The 21287-nt window shown below is 40.2% G+C and overlaps 1 protein-coding gene across 1 annotated transcript in view; it reads right to left on the bottom strand.

Annotated features, from left to right (window-relative positions):
• Positions 1 to 18940, bottom strand: part of slc5a2 (solute carrier family 5 member 2) — a 61835-nt gene extending 42895 nt beyond the window's left edge. Inside the window, exon 1 of the mRNA XM_072589543.1 lies at positions 18795 to 18940. Within this exon, the coding sequence (XP_072445644.1) occupies positions 18795 to 18917 (123 nt within the window). The 5' untranslated portion in view covers positions 18918 to 18940. The remainder of the gene's footprint in view (positions 1 to 18794) is intronic.
• Positions 18941 to 21287: the final 2347 nt, after the last annotated feature.

Genomic DNA, 21287 nt, shown 5'->3' with positions numbered 1-21287 from the left:
ACCCTTCGGTCCAACTCGTCCAAGTTGCAGAAATTAACAGAATTCCCAGGCTATCTCCTGCCTGTGAAGCCTGTGCACCATTAGGAACATAAAGTTTTCTGGCTGATAGATTATTTGGAAGCCTTGATTAGATAACCTTTTCAGAAAACAGTACGTCACCTCCCAGATATCAGGAATGACTCATGCTCATCCTTCTCCTTTGCTTCTGAATAGAAATTGCATAACTATCTCCTGTAACTCTGCTACAGCAGTGTTGTCAAACGAATTAGCTGCCATCCAATTCTGCCCTATTGCATTTCCAATCCTCCATGTTTAAACATACGATCATAATATGCCACTAGCATGGCATATGTGTGCAAATGTGCTAATTTTATTGATTGATAAAATGGTGAAATGAAGTATATTTGCTTAAATTGTCTCTGAGGCATTTTCTTCTGAAATTGGTGATGCAGATTTAGGCCAGTCTGCAATTTCTGTACTGTGCGAAAGAGCAAAGTGGCCTCCAAAATCTCCCAGAAAATGTTCCTATTAGTTCAGCAGCAAACACCACTGCCTCCTTAAACAGAATTAACTTAATATTCTTTACTGAGGAGATGGATATTGGACAAGAATTAATTCCTTTAAGTAACTGAATATAAGATAAATGATGTTATTTTGAATAAATAGAAGGTTCCATAAATTGATTAGACAAGAAAACAAATTGCAAAGACTCAGTAATTATTCAGCTTAAAATGCTGAGGCAGAGGATAGGAAAATTAGTGAGCCATTTGAATTTATATTTCAGATCTATTTTGAGTGCAGACATGTGTTGGAGCTCCATAGTAGCAATGTAGCACCCATTTTAAAAAAAACAGTTAATCTAGATCATCATATGCCAGTGAGCTTGATATCTGTAGTAGGGAAATGCTTTAACCCCTTTAACTGAGATGAAATTGTCATTGAAATAAACATATTAAAAGTGTCCAGTGTAGATTTCAAGACAGATCATTGTAACTCACAAAATGACAGAATTCTTTGCTCATGTGACATTGTAAATGAGACATGCAATATATATAGAGAGAGTACCTGAAACTTTGAAAGACTATTAACAACATGTCATATGAAACCTTATTGAATTCTTTGAGAAGGTGACTAAGGAGGTAGATGAGGGGAAAGCGGTAGATGTGGTATATATGGATTTTAGTAAGGCATTTGATAAGGTCCCCCATGGTAGGCTACTGCAGAAAATACAGAGATATGGCATTGAGGGTGAGTTGGAGGTTTGGATTAGGAATTGGCTCTCTGGAAGAAGACAGAGGGTAGTAGTTGATGGCAAAGGTTCATCTTGGAGTGCCGTCACTAGCGGTGTTCCGCAAGGATCTGTTTTGGGACCATTGCTGTTTGTCATTTTTATAAATGACCTGGAGGAAGGGTTAGAAGGTTGGGTGAGCAAGTTTGCGGATGATACGAAAGTCGGAGGAGTTGTAGACAGTGAGGAAGGATATGGCAGGTTACAGCGGGATATAGAGAAGCTGCAGAGCTGGGCAGAAAGGTGGCAAATGGAGTTCAATGTAGCTAAGTGTGAAGTGATTCACTTTGGTAAGAGTAATAAAAAGATGGATTACTGGGCTAATGGTAGACTACTTGGTAGTGTGGAAGAGCAGAGGGATCTTGGTGTCCATGTACACAGATCTCTGAAAGTCGCCACCCAGGTAAATAGTGCAGTGAAGAAGGCATATGGCGTACTGGCTTTTATTGGTAGAGGAATTGAGTTCCGGAGTCCTGAGGTCATGCTGCAGTTGTATAAGACTCTGGTGCGGCCGCATCTGGAATACTGTGTGCAGTTTTGGTCGCCATACTATAGGAAGGATGTGGAGGCACTGGAACGAGTGCAGAGGAAGTTTACCAGGATGTTGCCTGGTATGGTAGGAAAATCCTATGAGGAAAGGCTGAGGCACTTGGGGTTGTTTTCATTGGAGAAAAGAAGGTTTAGGGGTGATTTGATAGAGGTGTACAAGATGATTAGGGGGTTAGATAGGGTTGACAGTGAGAACCTTTTTCCACGTATGGAGTCAGCTATTACAAGGGGGCATAGCTTTAAATTAAGGGGGGGTAGATATAGGACTGATGTTAGGGGTAGGTTCTTCACTCAGCGAGTCGTAAGTTCATGGAATGCCCTACCAGTAGCAGTAGTGGACTCTCCCTCTTTATGAGTATTTAAGCGGGCATTGGATAGGTATATGGAGGATAGTGGGTTAGTGTAGGTTAGGTGGGCTTTGATCGGCGCAACATCGAGGGCTGAAGGGCCTGTACTGCGCTGTATTCTTCTATGTTCTATGTTCTATGTAAATATTACAGTATCAAATCATAGGGATGATAGCAAACTGGAATAATATAGCTCGAAGGGAGATAACAGAATCAGAGTTAACGGCAGTTTATCAGCTTGGTTCAGAAGTTGGTTTCCCCCAACAATTTCCTGTTATGGAGCCACTTCTGTTCACAAAATATGTTAATGGTTTAAATGGGCACTTAGCAGGTGTTGAAAGTTGCAGATGATATCAAAATAGGAGGCACAATTAGTATTTCGGAAGAGAAAAGGAAGCTGTAAGGGATATTGATAAGGTATAGAAGGGTAGCACAGGTCTGAAGTGTGTCAGATACAATTCATTAGCAGTAGATGAAGCATAAACACACAGCTGTAAAACTACTTAATTAGAATTGCTTTGTTATTTCAAGAGATATGGATATCACTGTTAAAGCCAGTATTTGTCATCTTCCCTCATTGGCCATGAGCTGAGGACTCTGAGAGGGCAGTTAAGAGCCAGCAACATTGCTGTGTAGAGTCACATGAAGACCAGACCATGAGGACAGCAGACTTGCTTTCTTGAAGGACATTATGGGTTATTAGAATCAATTGATGAATAATCTATAACCATTGCCTTCATCGCCATTTCTAATTTATTAAATAAATTTAAATCCCAACTGTAATGGGATTTGACCTATATCCCTGCCCAATGTCATTACCACCATATCACCATTTAGGACTATAGGCTCACAGGAAATTAAAACAGCACCATAAGAAGCACTTTAGATCTTTTCACAAGAATTATAAAAGCCAGGAGATAATAATGATCCTATATAAAATACTAATATGACCTCAGGTAGAATATTGTGTACATTATATGACTCCATACTAGAGGCAGAGAGAGTCTTAGAGAGGGCACAATATAGATTCACATTGTTTGTTGCAAAGAAATACATAGGAGAGGAAAAGCTTGAGTCTCCATTTTAATGTAATACAAAAAAAGCACAACTTTTAATCCTTTTGTTTGATAGATCAAGACATCTGAAAAATAGCAATGAGGTCATGATCTCCATTTTAAATGTGGGCAGCCTTCAGTTAATTTAAGACCAACATACTGATGAAAAGCAAATTCCAAGTCAAAGCCAATATCACAATCATTTGAGGATTAGCATCTAACTGAGGCCACTTTAGGACCATTTACGTTAGTGTCATTTACGTTGAGACAGTTTTTTTCAGTTCAAATTCCATCCAAGTGTTAATTTAAAATGCCTAACACTTTGAAAATTCTGTTCTGTGCATGAGTTCCTACATGTTTTCATCCTTCTCCACCACTAATGACAACCTCCTGATAATGTTAAGGCATTCTGGAAGAAGGACCAAAAAAAAAGACAAACATTTCCATTTACTTCCTCCTGAACAGCCCCCACAGATCACATCGCAGCAGGTTTCCTTTCAAAATGAAGATCTGTTCCAGTCAGTAAACTAACAGAGTAAACAAGAGCTTTGATGCAATGTTCTTTAATTTTTAGCTTATTCTGACAATTGCGTTAAATTACTATGTAATTAAAATTCCTCAGTAATTTTCCCTTGTAATTATTTGGACGGCCTTTGACTCTTTGCTCTGTAAACTTTTACAGGGTCAGATGGAGTATTCTGAAATGTAGTTTATAAGGGCAATGACCTTACTCTTAAATTAACTAAATCCCTCTCCATTCAGTAAGAAACTTGACTGTTCATCCTTGCATTGCGTTACAAGATTATTGTTAACCCTTTCATGGTATACAAGATCAGGGAAACTCTTGGAGAAATCAGTTTTCTTCCCTTTTGAAATAAACTCTGATATTAAGGTAATACGGGGCGTAGGTTTGCTCGCTGAGCTGTAGGTTTGATATCCAGATGTTTCATTACCTGGCTAGGTAACATCATCAGTGGCAACCTCCAAGTGAAGTGAAGCTGTTGTCTCTTGCTTCCTATTTATATCTTTCTCCTGGATGGGGTTCCTGGGGTTTGTGGTGATGTCATTTCCTGCTCGTTTTCTGAGGGGTTGATAGATGGTATCTAGATCTATACGTTTGTTTATGGCATTGTGGTTGGAGTGCCAGACCTCTAGGAATTCTCTGGCATGTCTTTGCTTAGCCTGTCCCAGGATAGATGTGTTTTCCCAGTCGAAATGGTGTTTTTTTTCATCCGTGTGTAGGGCTACGAGGGAGAGAGGGTCGTGTCTTTTTGTGGCTAGCTGGTGTTCATGTATCCTGGTGGATAACTTTCTTCCTGTTTGTCCTACATAGTGTTTGTGGCAGTCCTTGCATGGAAATTTGTAGATGACGTTGGTTTTGTCCATGGGTTGTACTGGGTCTTTTAAGTTTGTTAGTTTTTGTTTGAGAGTGTTGGTGGGTTTGTGTGCTACTAGGATTCAAGGAGTCTTAGTAGTCTGGCTGTCATTTCTGACACTTCTTTGATATATGGTAAGGTGGTTAGGGTTTCTGGCTGTGTTTGTTCTGCTTGTCATGGTTTGTTCTTGAGGAATCTGCGCACTGTATTATTTGAGTATCCGTTCTTCTTGAATACGTTGTATAGGTGGTTCTCCTCTGTTTTCCGAAGTTCGTCTGTGCTGCAGTGTATGGTGGCTCGTTGGAATAGTGTTCTGATACAGCTTTGTTTGTGTGTGTTGGGATGGTTGCTGGTGTAGTTAAGTAGTTGGTCAGTGTTTGTTGGTTTTCTGTATACGCAGGTTTGTAGTTCTCTGTTGTCCTTTCTTTCGACTGTGACGTCCAGGAATGCGAGTTTGTTGTTGGTTTCTTCCACCTTGGTGAACTTTATGCCTGTGAGAGTGTTGTTGATGATGTTAAATGTCTCTTCTATCTTGTTTCGTTTTGTGATGACAAAGATGTCATCTACGTAGCGGACCCAGATTTTTGGTTTGATGGTTGGTAGGGCTATTTGTTCTAGTCTTTGCATTACCACTTCTGCTATGAATCCTGATAGCGGAGATCCCATGGGTGTGCCGTTGGTTTGTTTGTAGACAATGTTGTTGAAAGTGAAGTGGGTGGTGAGGCACAGGTCCACTAGCTTCATGATGTTTTTGTTGGTAATGTGATTGATGGTGGTTGGTGTGTGTGTGTGATAGTCTCTTCTAAAAGTGTGGTAAGTGTTTCCTTTGCCAGGTCAATGTTGATGGAGGTGAATAGTGCTGTTACGTCGAATGAGATCATTGCTTCGTCTTCCTCTACTTTGGTGTTTTTAGGAATTCCTGGGTGGAGTGGATGGAGTGCTGTGACTCTTCTACTAGGTATTTCAGTCTTGCGTGTAGTTCTTTGGCCAGTCTGTAATTGGTGTTCCGGGTAGTGAGACTATGGATCTGAGGGGGGCTCCTGGTTTTTGGTAGTCCGTAGAATCATGAGCTACAAACCTTCACAAACCTTGCATGAAGGTAATACATTCATGTACATATTAGGAGAGTATTGTGTTAAATATGTTTTTTTAAAATATTATTGCAGGGTAACTTGTAATGTATTATGCTTTAAATGTAAATACACAGACTCATGCCAGTTTTTAACCTAGACTGATGGTTCATGTTTAATGAAGACAGTATTATATTGCTGAATGTACTACCTGCTATGTTCAGGAGTCAAGGTGGACCATTTTTCAGGGTTTACACTGCAATTTAGGGCTGATATGAAATATAAATCTTAAATTTGTAAAACTGCAAATGTAGCTGCAACCTGAAGTGTAGGCAGAAACTTTCTTACTTCACCTCCTCCAGTTCTCTTTTCTAGTTTGGATGTGTCAACAGTGGTCAATTACAAATGCATTGGCCAGTCTATGGTAGCTCACCCAAGTAGCCATTCTTCATGGCACAGACTAGACCATGAGGGTCAGATTTTCATCACTGAGATGGGTAGCTTGTTTCAGGGAAATGTACCAACTTGACACATTCCCTCTAATTAAGTGACGCAATCAGAAGTAGTTTTCACTCTGGGGACGTAGAGAGAGTGGGGATAGAGTTAGGCCCCTTGATCTGAAAGCAGATTTTGAGTGGCCATGGAGTAGGCCAGTGACAAGGCAGAGTGATTAGAGGCATACTTCAGTTCATCTCATTTCAACCCATTTGCAAAAAAAGGCTTTTGCATCTTTTAGCTTTCATCTTTCACAACCCCTCATACCCTTAGCGTGAACCTCATACTCCCTATGTTACTTCTACACCAACCATCTCATGTCCATGTCTCCATGACAACTCCAAAGCTGCTCAATTAGTTTCCACAATGGGCAGATCTCAGGGCCATGCGATTCAGAAAGAAATTCTAATGTAGCTTCTTACTTATACACACTTGATTCTAAAAAGAATTCACATACATAAAACCCGTCTGAAGCTTTCAGATCCCTTTAAGGTTTCAATCTACTAAAGAAAAAGCAAACTTCTAATCAATAACCACTTCAAAGACAGTTTTTGTAACCCCTTCAAACTGTCAATAAAATGTAAGTTCAGGCCCTGACTGAGAGAAGTGCTTCTGTAGCTTTTGAAATTCAATCAAGAATACTTAATGACCTCTGTTGGAAGAACAGCCCTTGGGAATAATCAACAATGAACGCAATTGAAATTGTAGGAACAATTGATAATAGCTTTTTTTCAAACCAACACAGGTGGGCTGTCAATGAAAAGGGTTGTTTTAAAATCTTACACAGTTCTGGCTTTGGTTTTCATGCTTAAAGTGCTTGACTCTTACAAATCCCTTCCAGATCATGGTCTTTTTCTGCTCTCCACAAGCATTTACATCGACTCCATCAACTTGTGACTTTCTCCCTGAGAGTTACAAAGTTTGAGTTTGGCACTGATTTAGAGTCATATAGAGTCATACAGTACAGAAACAGACACTTTGATCCAACTCATCCATCCCAATCAGGTTTCCCAAACTAAACTTGGCGCGTTTGCTTGCATTATGGCCATGTCCCCTAAACCTTTTCTATTCATGTACCTGTCCAAATGCCTTTTAAATGTTCTAATTGTACCAGCATCTACTACTCTGTCTGGTAATTAATTCCACACCTGAACAATCCTCTGATTGAAAAATTTGCCCCTTGGTTCCTTTGTAATCTTTTACCTCTCACCTTAAAACTATGCCCTCTAAGTTTTGAATTCCTTGACCATAGTGAAAAGATTTGCTATTCACTTTATCTATTCCCCTCATGATTTTATAGACCTCTATAAAGTTACTCTTTAACCTCCTACTCTCCAGTGAAAGAATTCCCAGCTTATCCATCTTCTCCTAATAACTCAAACCCTCCAGTCATGGTAACATCCTGGTAATTTTTTTTCCGCACTATTCCTAATTCAATAGTATCCTTCCTATAGCAGGGAGACCAGAATTATATGCAGAAATTCAAAGTGGCCTCACCAATATCTTGTACAGTTGCATTATGACATCACAACTCCTATACTTAATGCTCTGACCAATGAAGACAAGCATGCCAAATGCCTTCTTCACCACCCTGGCTACCTGTGACACCACTTTCAAGGAGCTATGTGTCTGCACCCACAGATGTCTCTGTTCAACAACATTCTCCAAGGCCTTAGGGTCAGCTATGTAATTCTTGCTCTGATTTGTCTTATCAAATTGCAACACCTTGCATTTATCTAAATTAAACATGATCTGCTACTCCTCAGCCCATTGGCCTAGCTTTCAAGATCCCGTTGTATTCCTAGATAACCTCCTTCACTGTCCAGTATACCACCAATTTTGGTGTATTTGCAAACTTACTAACCATGCTTCCTATATTCTCACCAAATCATTTATTTAAATGACAAACAATAGTGGATACAGCATTGTGGAACACCACTTCCAGTCCAAAAAACAACCCTCTACCAAAACCCTCCATCCCGCCCACATCAAGCCAATTTTGCATCCAATTGATCAGCTCTCCTTGGATCCCAAGTGATCTAACTTTACTAATCAGTTTATCATGTGGAACCTTGTCGAAGGCCATGCTAAAGTCCATGTAGACAACATCTAACACTCTGCCCTTATCTATCTTCTTGGTCACATCCTCAAAAGCCTCAAACAAGTTTGAGTGACGTGATCTCCTATGCACAAAGCCATGCTGACTATCCTTAATCAGTCTTTGCCTCTCCAAATGCCTGTAGATCCTGTCTATTTCAAGTGGTCTTGCTTAATTCAGGTTTTTCTCATATGTGATTCATGCCAAACCACTTTTCCCTACAGGCAACAATGGGATTCTTGCAGCTGGAGGCAAGACATCCATATCTGGGGCATGTTTATGATGTTTAAAAGCCTCAGGAGTCTTCCTGAGTCTAAGGTTTGGTGGGACATTTAACTGCACGGAAACCCCCATTTATTTTCTTTCAATATATCACTAGCTACATGCTTCCTAATTGTTTATTGTGTGTTTCAATGTTGTTAGGAGATATGCCTTTGAGAAGGAATTATTCTGTCATGTTTCTTTTGAAAGCAAGTGTGGTCCAATTGCAGGCTCAGGTGACTGTCTATATGGAGTTTATACATTCTCCCCGTATCTGTGTAAGTTTCCTCTGGGTGCTCTGGTTTCCTCCCACAATCCAAAGGTGTGCAGGTTAGGGGAATTGGCCATGCTAAATTGCCCATGGTGTTCAGGGATGTAGGTTAGATGCATTAGTTAGGGGTAAATGAAGAGTAATAGGTTTGGAGAATGGTCTGGATGGGTTACTCTCCTGAGGGTCAATGTGCACTTGTTGGGCTGAAGGGCCTGTTTTCACACTGTAGGAATTCTATGATCTAAACTTGGAACCGAGTTGTCTGCTCTGAGCCCAGCTAGCTTTGTTTTCTTTTTAACTTAGAACAATAGAAGCAGCATGAAGGGTTTGGTCAAGCTCCCACAGAACCAGGATTTTAGTTGAACTTTCAGTAGTTGGTGGGGTTTGAAAGCTGCTATACATACATCTCAAAAAAATACTTGAGTTCTCTCTTTCTCTCTCTCAAAGTTCTGTCTTGATGTTCTTTCCTCCTGGACCGGAGAATTGCAGGTGAGGCAATCTATTTTACTGAATTGGCCTCCGTCAAGGGTGTGTTTATGCGATGTTACTATTTTGGAACAGCTAATCAAGCAGCGCTTGACCAAGTATGAGATCAAGGAACTCCATTAAAACTAGAGTCAATGGGTGTTGGGGTACAAACTATAAGGTCATAAGTTGTAGGAGTAGAAGTAGGTGATTCAGCCCATTGAGTTTGCTCCACTATTTAATAAGATAATGACTGATCTGATACTCTTCAACTTCACTTTCCTGTCTTTACCCCAGAACCATTGATTCCCTTACTGATCAATAATTTGTTCATCTCAGTATTGAATATAGTTAATGATCAAGCCTCAACAGCCTTTTGAAATAAAGATTTGCACAGATTCATTGCCCTCCATCTGTCTTAAATGGGCAACCCTTTAATATAAGATGATGCTCTCTGGTCCTGGACTTTCCCACAAAGGGTGACAACTTCTAACATGTCCAGTCCCCTAAGAATCTTATATGTTTTGATAAGCTTCCCTCTCATTCTTCTAAACGCCAGTGAGGATAGGCCCAACCAACTCAAACTCTTCTCATAAGACAGCCCTTCCAAACTTGAGATCAGTCTAGTGAGCCTTCTTTGGACTGGCTCCATTGAGGCCCCAGCACTGATCCATGTGACACATCACTAGTTGCTTGTTGCCATCCTGAAAATGCTTCCTTATCCAAATTCTGTCTTCTATTAGTTAAAATCAATCTTCTATCCATGTTTATATACAATTCTAACACTATGAACACTTCATCTTATTAAGTCGTCATAACTTTCTGGAACTCCAGCTAATGTTATATCCACTGCTTTTCCTTTGTTTACCTACTTGTTACGTCCCCAAAGAATTCCAGGAAATTTTTCAAATGTGATTTGCCTTTTGTGAAGTCTCTGCTTGATCATATTAATGTATTTCTAAATGCTGTGTTATTACATCCTTTTATAATACTCTTAACTTGTTTCCAATGACAGACATTAAGCTAACTGGCTCATACGTACCTTTTATTTGTCTTATCTTTTTAGATAAAAGTATTATCTTGGCAGCTTTCCATTCCTCTGGAACTTTTCAGAATCTGAGGATTTTGAAAGATTGCTAGCAGGTCCAAGGGACTTCATTGCCTTTTATCTTATTGGTTTATCCCACATTTTTTCTCTATTGTTAGTCATTATATTTATTTCCTCTCCTCCTTTTGCCCTTTTTAAATGTAATTTTGGAATACTATTAGTATCTTCTACTGTGAAGACTGATGCAAAGTATTAATTAACTTCCTCTGTCATTTCCTAACGCCCCATTATTATTTCCTATGCCTCATTCTCTAAGGGGCCGATGTTCACTTTAGCCTCTCTCTTCCTTCCTTTTTATTAAAAGGAGCTCTTGTTGTATGTCTTGATATTACTTACAAGCTACCCTCAAAGTTTATATTCTTTTGTTTTATTTGTCTTCTACTGGTTTATGATTAATCTTTGTTACATTGTATGGTTTTTCTTTCAATTTGGTGCTGTTTTTAACTTCCCTGGTTAACCATAGCTTACTTATCCCTTACTCACTGGGATATCTTTGCTCTGAGCTAGGAATATTTTCTTAAATGTCTACTATTGTGGTTTTACTGCTAATCTCCTTTCCTAACCCACTTCAGCTAGCACTAAATTTATTCCTTTGTAATTATCTTTATTCAAATTTAGAACAGTTGCTTCTCACTCAAATTCCTCATACTCAAGTGCATGCTAAACTCTACCATGTTCTGGTTACTGCTCCTTCGGGAATCTTTTCCTCTGACATCAATTATTAAACTTGTATCATTATGTATCACCAGATTCAGAATAGCCTGATCCCTGGTTGATTCCACAACATAATGTTCTAAGAAACTGTCCTGAATACATACTATGAATTCATCTTCATGCTACCTCTACCTATCTTACTATTCCAATCTACATGAAGATTACAATCAGCTATGAATAATTTACTGCCTTTGTTACATGCCTTCATTATCTCTATTTATTCTCTGTTCCAACATACAGCTATTTTTAACGGTACTTTAGGCTACTCTTATCAGTGTCTTCTTCTCCTTTTTATTTTTTATCGCCATCTGTGTTGAATCTACATCTTCATTTCCTTGACCATAATTTACTATCATATTTGTTCTATCCCATACTAATAATGCCACCCACCACTCTTTCCTTCCTGCTTGTCCTTTCAAAAGGTCACATAACTCTGATTATTCAGTTTCCAGGTTTGATCTCCTTATAACCCTGTCTCTATAATGGCTGTAAGATTATACTCATTAACTAGTCTGGTTAATTTATTTATTTTGTTCTGAATACTACACATATTCAAGTGAAGAGCTATTAATTCTGTCTTTGTACCATTTTCCCCCTTGATGTTATTTACTGCTGTGTTTCTTTATTTGTTATTACTTTCCTTCCTAGCCCTCCCTGGGTATCATTATCCAAATAACTGCCCTGTAAAGATGCCACATCCTTTTGCTTCATAAGGCTATATTTCCCTTCTTCAAAACCCTCCTTCTAATTAATTTAAAGTCCTATCTACAGCCTTAGTTATTTAATTTGCAAGGACACTGATACCAGTATGGATCAAGTGAAGCTCATGTCACCTGACCAGCTCCTTCTACCCCAGAACTAGTGCCGCTACCCCATGAACTGAAAGCCATTTCACCCACACCAATCTTTAAGCATATATTTAACTCCTTGACTTTATTTACATTGTGCAAGTTTGCCTGTGGCTCAGGTGGTAATTCAGAGTCTATTACCTTAGAGGTTCTGCTTTTTAATCAAACTCTTAACTATTCAGAAACTTTCAGCAGCATCTCCTTTCTAGTCCTATCAATGTCATTGGTAGCAATGTGGACAGCGACTCCTGGACCCCTCCCCTTCATTTTCAAATAAGGAGATATCCTTCACCAGGCAGGCAACACAGCCTTCAGGAATCCTGCTCAGAGAACAATATCTTCGTCCTAATTGTACATCCACCTACCACTATTATTACATTCCTATTTCCTCTATATCACTTGAATGGTTCCCTGTACCTGGGTGCCATAGTTGGGTTTGCTCATCCTCCCTGCAGTTTTTACTCTTGACTGCACAACCTGCAAGAACCTCATAACTGCTCAACAATGATAGTGGCTAAGGCTCCTCAATTTTAACCCCATAGGTCCTCAAGCCTGCTTCAGCTGCAGTCACATTCTCCCTGTCCCTGAAGACGGATCAATTTTGAATTACATATTCTGGTGGCTATGACCACCCTCTAGAGTAAAATGTTCAGTTAACCTTCCCTTCCCAAATGTGGCTCAAATTTGATCTGAAATTTCTTTCGTCACAAACGCTGACTATAGATGAACTTGCTGGGAATCACATTGGTGTTCAGTAACTTCCACATGTTGTAGAAGCAACACAGCACCTGTCCCACCATCGCTATCATGTATAATGTAATCTGCAAATTCAGCACTCTAAATTCTTTGTTTTTTCCACTTCACTGTGATGATATTTTGTTTTCATAAACTAAAAAGAAGAAAAATACTGGAAACCTAAACACAAACTGAAGACCTTACTTTTACTCTAAAGACTAAAACTTTTCAGTAATTCTTCTCACCAATCTTTCCCTGTACTCATTGTTATGCTGTGATTTGTGGCATCTTTAAACCACTGGTCTCACTGCAAGTCAGCCTCTTGATCTATGCCTTATGCATGCCTGGCCACCTCTCATTCTGGAGAATTTACTTCTTGCAGTAAACCATAATTAAAGCATCTGTATCCCTCGTTGCACCAAACTTACATTTTGAAACAGATTTCCAAAGGTATATTCAATAAACTCTCTTGGCCTTGTCTCGCTCTGATGAAATCTTGAGCAAACTGACCATGCGTCTTACTGACCATGTAGTGATGAACATCCCCTTCCTTATGTGGATCTGTTGAGAGACCCTTTTTAGCTACAGTGATCAACATCTCATTCAGACAAAGGGGTTCTGCTGCTTGAATTCTAGTAGACAGAATCTGCAGTCACCTTTAGTTAGACTACTGTAACTTACTTAAAAGCTACTGTCTTAATCTGACTTTTTAAAAATAAATATATTTTATTGTAAACTAGACTTTTAAAAATTACAACAATTACAAAACAATACAATTCAAAACAATACAAAGAGAGAACACCAAATACAATTTTAAAAACCCAAACTGCCCTCATGCACGAATGTATAAATACATAAAAATATATTAATAATACCCCAACTAACTACTTAACTAAATAAATAATTATTAACAAATAAATAATAATAATAACATAGCTCAGCAAAACAAAACACTAACTCTCGAATATCGAGAGCATTACTTATCACATATTCATACATTTACAGTTCCCCCTCCCTGGATATTGGACCTGTAAAGCACAATCATTACGGCTATATAAAAGCCTTTATTAGTGTGGCAGACAAATCTGTCTCCAGTATTCCAAAAAAGGCCACCATGTCTTGTAGAAATTCTCAGTTTTGTGGTGTACCATACTTGTAAGAAAATCCAAGGGGATATACTCCATAACAATCTTATGTCAACCCTACAGGCCCGGGGGATTTTCGGACACCCAAACTAACAAGATGTTCTTTCTGGTGCAAGAAATGAGAATGTTGAAAAGTTTTTTCTTATGTGCATCCACAGGGAATACACTGGGCAGACCAAGAAGAAAAGAGATTGGATCCTTCTCCATCCTTAACCCAAAATCTCTTCATTGCACCTGCCATAGTGCTCCAGTATGGAGCCTACCACAGGACCAGAGACAATGGGTAAGAGTGCCCGTACTAACTCTACACTTGGGGCATGTTGAAGATACCCCTGGTTTAAGTTTTGACAAACGATCCGGAGCCAAGCGGAAAACCTTCAACTGTAAAGCATGGGTTCTATTGCAAATTGATATTTTACTTGTGTTTTCCCAAATATCTTCCCATGCCTCTGAGGAGATCTCAATGCCTAGCTTTTTCTCCCACACTCTGCAGAGTCGATCAAACTCATCTGAGGGGCTGCCCCCTAACTGATGATATAAAGTGCTGACAGAATGTGTACCCTTAGCACTGAGCACCCTCCTCTCTATGTCTGACTTGTAGGGATCAGTCAAAAGTGTAGTCGTTTTTTGAATAAAATCCCTAACTTGAAAAAAACTAAAGAGGGCCCTGCTAGATAGCTCATATTTCTGCTCTAATTGATTAAAATACACATTGTGTCCCCCTCAAATAAATCACGCATGCAAGACACACCCCTAGCTGCCCAATATTTGAATCCTGAATGTATCATCCCCAGTTGAAAACCAGGCATATTCACTACAGGTGTAAGAAAAGATATTTTGATAATATTGCCAAATTGCCCTCCATACTTTAACAGTATTGATAACTATTGGGTTATGGCAATATTCCTTAACTGTCCTCATTTTGTCCAAAAACAGCAAACTAGTAAGGGGGCACTTTGCCTGAGAGGTTTTGATATCTAACCATATTGAAAAAGGGTCCCCACAAGCCCAATCACTCACGTAAGATGAAAATGAGCTTAGTTGATAGTTTTTAATGTCTAGGAGATCCACTACCCTCAGTCTGTGAGGCAACTGCAGTTTAGCTAATTTAATAAGGGGCTGTTTACAATGCCAAATAAAAGAACTGAACTAGCTGTTCAGTCTCCTCTTATTGAAAATCAGGGCAAGTACCCGTAATGGGTACAACAAATAGGGGAGAATATTCATCTTAATAAGAGCTAACTGACCTAACTACAAGACCCGGAAGCGCCACCCATCTTTGAAGGTCTTGTTTGATTTTGTTGAATAATTGAACAAAATTAGCTTTAAACAACTGATCAAGAACTGGAATGATGAATCTGACCACTTAAATGGGAATCGAGATTCGCATTCAAAACCTAGCACCTTTGTAAGACCACCCATAGGCATAACCTCTGATTTTGAAAAATTCATCTTTTGCCAAACAAGCTAATGCATTGTATCAGGCCAGGCATGAAACTGCTGGATTTGACAAATTAATGAGGACATCGTCCACACACAATGAAATCTTAGGTAATATTGACCCCATTTCTGGAGCTGATATATTAGGATACCTACGAATGGCCTCCACCAACGGTTCAATCACCAACATAAAAAGCAGTGGCGAAAGGGGACAGCCCTGCTGGCTGCCCCTAAAAATGCTAAATTTGCTTGATCATATCCCATTGATGATGACTGCAGTGAAAGGGTCACTATTGAGAACCTTTACCCATCTTATAAAGGCTTTGCCCAAGTCTACAGTATAAAAAAGGTCCAGCCACTTAACTCGATCAAATGCTTTCTCCACATCTAGAGAAACCACCAATCCCTGTATTGACTGTTGTTGACGTGCTTGAATTACATTAAGTAGCCTCCTAACATTATTGGGGGATCTGCGGCCCTTTATGAAGCCCTGGTGCTCTTTAACAATAGCAGGTAACACAGTTTCAAGCCTTAACGTAAGAGTCTTAGAGAGGATTTTAAAGTCCACATTTAAAAGTGAAATGGACCTGTAAGAAGCACAGTCTGAAGCTGTTTCACAGCCTCCTGCACCTGTTGCAGGAGGACATTGAGAAAAACCTCTTGTTCAGGGGTCACACCTGGGAACTCCAGATCCTTGCAAAAGGATTCCATCTTGGCCAGCCCCTCCTCACAACTCTTAGATTGGTATAATTCAGAGTAAAATCTCTAGAATGTTGCATTAATGTTTTTGTAATTGTGTGTTAGGTTCCCAGACGCTTCCCCAATTGACGTAATGGCTTGAGAGGCACTCCTTTTCCTGGCGAAAAAAGTTAAGTACTTGTCTGGTGTATCACCATGCTCATATAATCTTTGTTTTGTGAAGGTAAGCTCCTTCTTTGCTGTCTGTGTGAGCACGGAATTCAATGCAGACTACAGAGCTGTAATCCTCTGTACCTTGGCAACAAGGGCCTGTCAGAGTAAGCCTTCTCAGCTGCCTTCAAGGAGACATTGCTGCTCGCCTTCTGCCGCTTTCTACTGGCAGAGTAGGAGATAACTAACCCCCGGTGTAGGCTTTGGCAGTTTCCCAAAGGACTTTCGGGCTACTAACTGAGCCTGAGTTAATGTCTAGGAACGCTCTAAATTCCTTAGAGAAGTACTCCACAAACTTATTATCCTTAAGAATAAAGGGATGCATTCGCCAGCGCCTCAGGCCCGCTATAGCATTCTTAATCTTAACCAGTAGGTACACTGGAGCGTGATTGGAGATGGTAATATTACCAATTGCACAAGATGCCAAAAGTTCAGGGTTATCATGGGGGTCAGAAAAAAAATCAACCCTGGTGTGACATCTGTATGGATTGGAAAAAAAGACATAAAATCCCTGCCTATAGGGTGGAGATGCCTCCAGATGTCCACCAACCCTAACTCCACACACAGATCCACGAATTGTTTAGTTTGTACAGAGGGTATCGGGGGGCCTTTGGGCAACCTGTCTACTTTGGGATCCATGAGACAGTTAAAATCTCCCTCTATAATGATATGCTGGGACTTGAGACTGATCAATTTAGAGTATTTTGCATCAGTATTTACTGTAGAAAAGGACATGGAAGAAATAGAACAGAGGGTAATAGATGGTGATATCTTGAAAGATGTCCATATTACAGAAAAGGAAGTGCTGAATGTCTTGAAATGCATGGAAGTGGATAAATCCCCAGGACCTGATCAGGTGTACCTTAGAACTCTTTGGGAAGCTAGGGGAGTGATTGCTGGGCCTCTTACTGAGATATTTACGTCATTGATAGTCACAAGTGAGGTGCCGGAAGACTGGAGGTTGACTAACGTGGTGCCACTGTTTAAGAAAGGTGATAAGTTGTTGTGGTTCTGATCGCCGAGCTGGGAATTTGTGTTGCAGATGTTTCATCCCCTGTCTAGGTGACATCCTCAGTGCTTGGGAGCCTCCTGTGAAGTGCTTCTGTGATCTTTCGGCATTTGTAGTGGTTTGAATCTGCCGCTTCCGGTTGTCAGTTCCAGCTGTCCGCTGCAGTGGTCGGTATATTGATAAGGACAAACCTGGGATCTACAGACCAGTGAGCCTGACATTGGTGGAGGGCTAGTTGTTGGAGGGAGTCCTGAGGGATGGGATATATATGTATTTGGAAAGGCATGGATTGATTAGGGATAGTCAACGTGACTTTGTGCGTGAGAAATCATATCTCGCAAACTTGATTGAGTTTTTTGAAGAAGTAACAGAGGATTAATGAGGGCAGAGTGGTAGATGTTATCTATATGGACTTCAGTAAGGCGTTCGACAAAGTTCCCCAAGGAGGTTAGATCTCATGGAATACAGGAAGAACTAGCCATTTGGATACAAAACTGGTTCAAAGGCAGTAGACAAAGAGTGTTGGTGGAGGGTTGTCTTTCAGACTGGAGGCCTGTGACCAGTGGAGTGCCACAAGGATCAAGTGCTGGGTTCACTACTTTTCATCATTTATATAAATAATTTGGATGCGAGCATAAGAAGTATAGTTAGTAAGTTTGCAGATGTCACCAAATTTGGACGTGTGGTGGACAGCGTAGAAGGTTACCTCAGATTACAACAGAATCTTGGACAGATGGGCCAAAGGGCTGAGAAGTGGCAGATGGAGTTTAATTTAGACAAACGTGAGGTGCTGCATTTTGGGAAAGCAAATCTCAGCAGGACTTATACACTTACTGGTAAGGTCCTAAGGAGTGTTGCTGAACAAAGAGACCTTGGAGTTCAGGTTCATAGCTCCTTGAAAGTGGAGTTGCAGGTAGATGTGGTAGTGAAGAAGGTGTTTTGTATGCCAACCTTCATTTGTCAAAGTATTGAGTACAGGAGTTGGGAGGTCAAGTTGCGGCTGTACAGGACATTGGTTCAGCCACTGTTGGAATATTGCATGCAATTCTGGTCTCCTTCCTATCAGAAAGATGTTGTGAATCTTGAAAGGGTTCAGAAAAGATCTACAAGGTTGTTGCCAGGGTTGGAGGATTTGAGCTGTAGGGAGAGGCTGAACAGGCTGGGGCTGTTTTCCCTGGAGCGTCAGAAGCTGAGGGATGACTTTCTGGAGGTTTATAAAATCATGAGGGGCATGGATAGGATAAATAGGCAAAGTCTTTTCCCTGAGGTGGGGGAGTCCAGAACTAGACAGCATAGGTTTAGGGTGAGAGGGGAAAGATATAAAAGAGACTTAAAGGGCAACATTTCCATGCAGAGTGTGGTACGTGTATGGAATGACCTGCCAGAGGAAGTGGTGGACGCTTGTACAATTGCAACATTTAAAAGGCATCTGGATGGGTATATGAATAGGGAGGGTTTAGAGGGATATGGGCCAGGTTAAACTAGATTAGGTTGGGATATCTGATCAGCATGGACAAGTTGGGCAGAAGGGTCTGTTTCCATGCTGTACATCTCTATGACTCTATGACTCTAAAAGCAGGACCAAAGAGAGTGAGGGAAAAAAACACTTACCCATAGTCCGACACCAATCACCAAAACAAAGTACAGGACAATCACAGAAATGTCTGCAGCATTGTTGATGGCCACGGTTTGTACGGGAGATGCAGTAGATGTCGGAATCGCAGATGTCTTCATATCAGCTTGGTCAGCAGAGAGGGAAAGTAACAAGTGTGAAAGAGGCTACGACAACATCTGACAGGATGAGGGACTAGTGTATTAATACAGGACTGGTAAGTAATGATTGAACCAATCGTATTTAATAGGTTACTGAATGCTGACAGTCCCCCTTTTCAGTGCGAAGCTCCTCAGGAGACTTTCCAATTATTATTTTTCCAGTGCATTCTGTAAAATAGATCAGGACAAAGGAACAGGGTATTGTTGCTAAGTTTGCAGGTGACACAAAAGTAGGTGAATGGACAAGTAGCATTGAGGAAGCGGAGAGGCTGAAGAAGGACAGGCTAGGAGAGTGGGTAAAGGTGTGGCAGAAGGAATACAATGTTGGAAAGTGTGAGGTTATGCACTTTGGTGAGAAGAATAAAGGCATAGGCTATTTTCTAAATGGGGAAAGACTTTGGAAATCTGAAGCACAAAGGGACTTGGGAGTCCTAGTTCCAGATTCTCTTCAGGTTAATATGCAAGTTCAGTTGGCAGTTAGGAAGGCAAATGCATTGTTAGCATTCATTTCAAGAGGGCTAGAATACAAGAACTGAAATCTACTGCTGAGGTGCACGTGCCTTTGGAACATTGTGAGCAGTTCTGTGCCCTGTAAATAAGGAAGAATGTGCTGGCATTGGAGTGGGCCCAGAGCAGGTTTACAAGAATGATCCCAGGGATGAAGGGTTTATCATGTGAGGAATCATTGAAGACTCTGGGTCTGTATTCATTGGAGTTTAGAAGGATGGTGTGGGGGCAAAATCTGTTTGAAACTTATTGGATGCTGAGAAGCCTGGATAGAGTGGACTTGGAAAAGATGTTTCTACCAGTAAAAGAGAGAAGGAGCTGAGGGCACAGCCTCAGAGTGAAGAAATAATCCTTTACAACTGAAAGGAGGAGGAATTCCTTCACTTTAAAAATGGTGAATCTGCAGAACTCATTGCCGTAGAGGTATGTGGAGGTCAGGTCATTGTGGGCGTTTAAGACAGAGATAGATAGGCTCTTGATTGGCAAGTAGATTACAAGTTACAAAGAGAAAGTAGGAGAATGGGGTTAGAAATGTATCAGCCATGAAAGAATGGCAGAGCAGACTCGATAGGCCGAGTGGCCTAATTCTACTTCTATGTCTTATGGTCTTAATTGATAAATACAGCACATTGTGGTATTAAGGTACACAGATCAGAAATTAGTTTACGTAATTTCTGACTTAATTTATGTCACTCCATATGATATTGGGATAATAGCTATGTAAAATGACTAAGTCAGAGTCAATTCTTTCTAGCAGGAACTTGTACTAACATGTTGGCCTTTTTCAGTCGACTAGAGCCAGATAATACCTAGCAAATCATTTTTCTCTGAGTATTGGAAAATCTAATCTCTAAAGAAGAAGATCTCTTAAGCAATAATCAACAATGTTCTACAAGATCTCCAGAATGTGGTGGCCTAAGAAGTGTAGTCACCCATGTTAAGAAGTAAGGATTGTGTGTCAACTATAGATCACTTTGAGTGAGAAACTTGTGTTGTAAAGCCCTGCTCAAGGACTTTGGTGCAACAAACAGCCCTGTAGCACTGAGGCAGTGGTGCATTGTCAGATGTGTTATCTTTCAGTTGAAATGTTAAAGAAAGGCTCTACCTGTCCTCTCAGATGGATTCTTTTCAAAGAGGAGTAGGGGAGTTACTCTTGTGTCCTAAAAAATATTGATCCCTCAAGCAACATTACAAAATCGGATCATTTGGTTGTTAACACAGTTCAATGGGAGTTTGTTATGTGCAAACAATCCGCCACATTTCCTAAACCTGGAAGATGTTTCATTGGCTGTAAAGTACTTTGGAACAACCGGTGGTCGTGGAAATGCTATATAAATGCAAGTCATTCTCATTTTTAAAAGGAAATAGTTTATATTAATGTACGACTTAGGAGCATGAATAGTCCAGTCACCTCTTGAGTCTACCCTGCCATTCAAAAAGATCATGGCTAATCTGTAACCTCACATCCACATTTCACTTACTCCTGATAACTTTTCAACTCCTTGCTCAACAAGAATCTACATATCTCGGCTTTAAAAAATATTCAAGGACTCTGATTTCACCACCTTTTTGGGGAAAGTTTCAGAGTCTCATGATTCTCTGAGGGAATATAATTTGTCTCATCTTGGTTTTAAATGGGAGATTTTTAAATGTGACCTCTAATTATAGATTTTCCCATAAGAAGGAACATCGTCTCCACATCTAACCTGAAAAAGCCCTTCAGGAACTTATATCTTTTGATCAAATCACTCCTTACTCTTCTAAACTCTAGAAGGCAGAAGGCTAGCCTGAATGACTTTTGCTCATAAGACAATACATCACTTT

Source organism: Chiloscyllium punctatum, chromosome 19 (genome assembly GCF_047496795.1).
Source record: "Chiloscyllium punctatum isolate Juve2018m chromosome 19, sChiPun1.3, whole genome shotgun sequence".
Taxonomy (NCBI): domain Eukaryota; kingdom Metazoa; phylum Chordata; class Chondrichthyes; order Orectolobiformes; family Hemiscylliidae; genus Chiloscyllium; species Chiloscyllium punctatum.
Note: the sequence above shows the minus strand (reverse complement) of the source record. Positions and strands in the feature narration are given on the sequence as shown.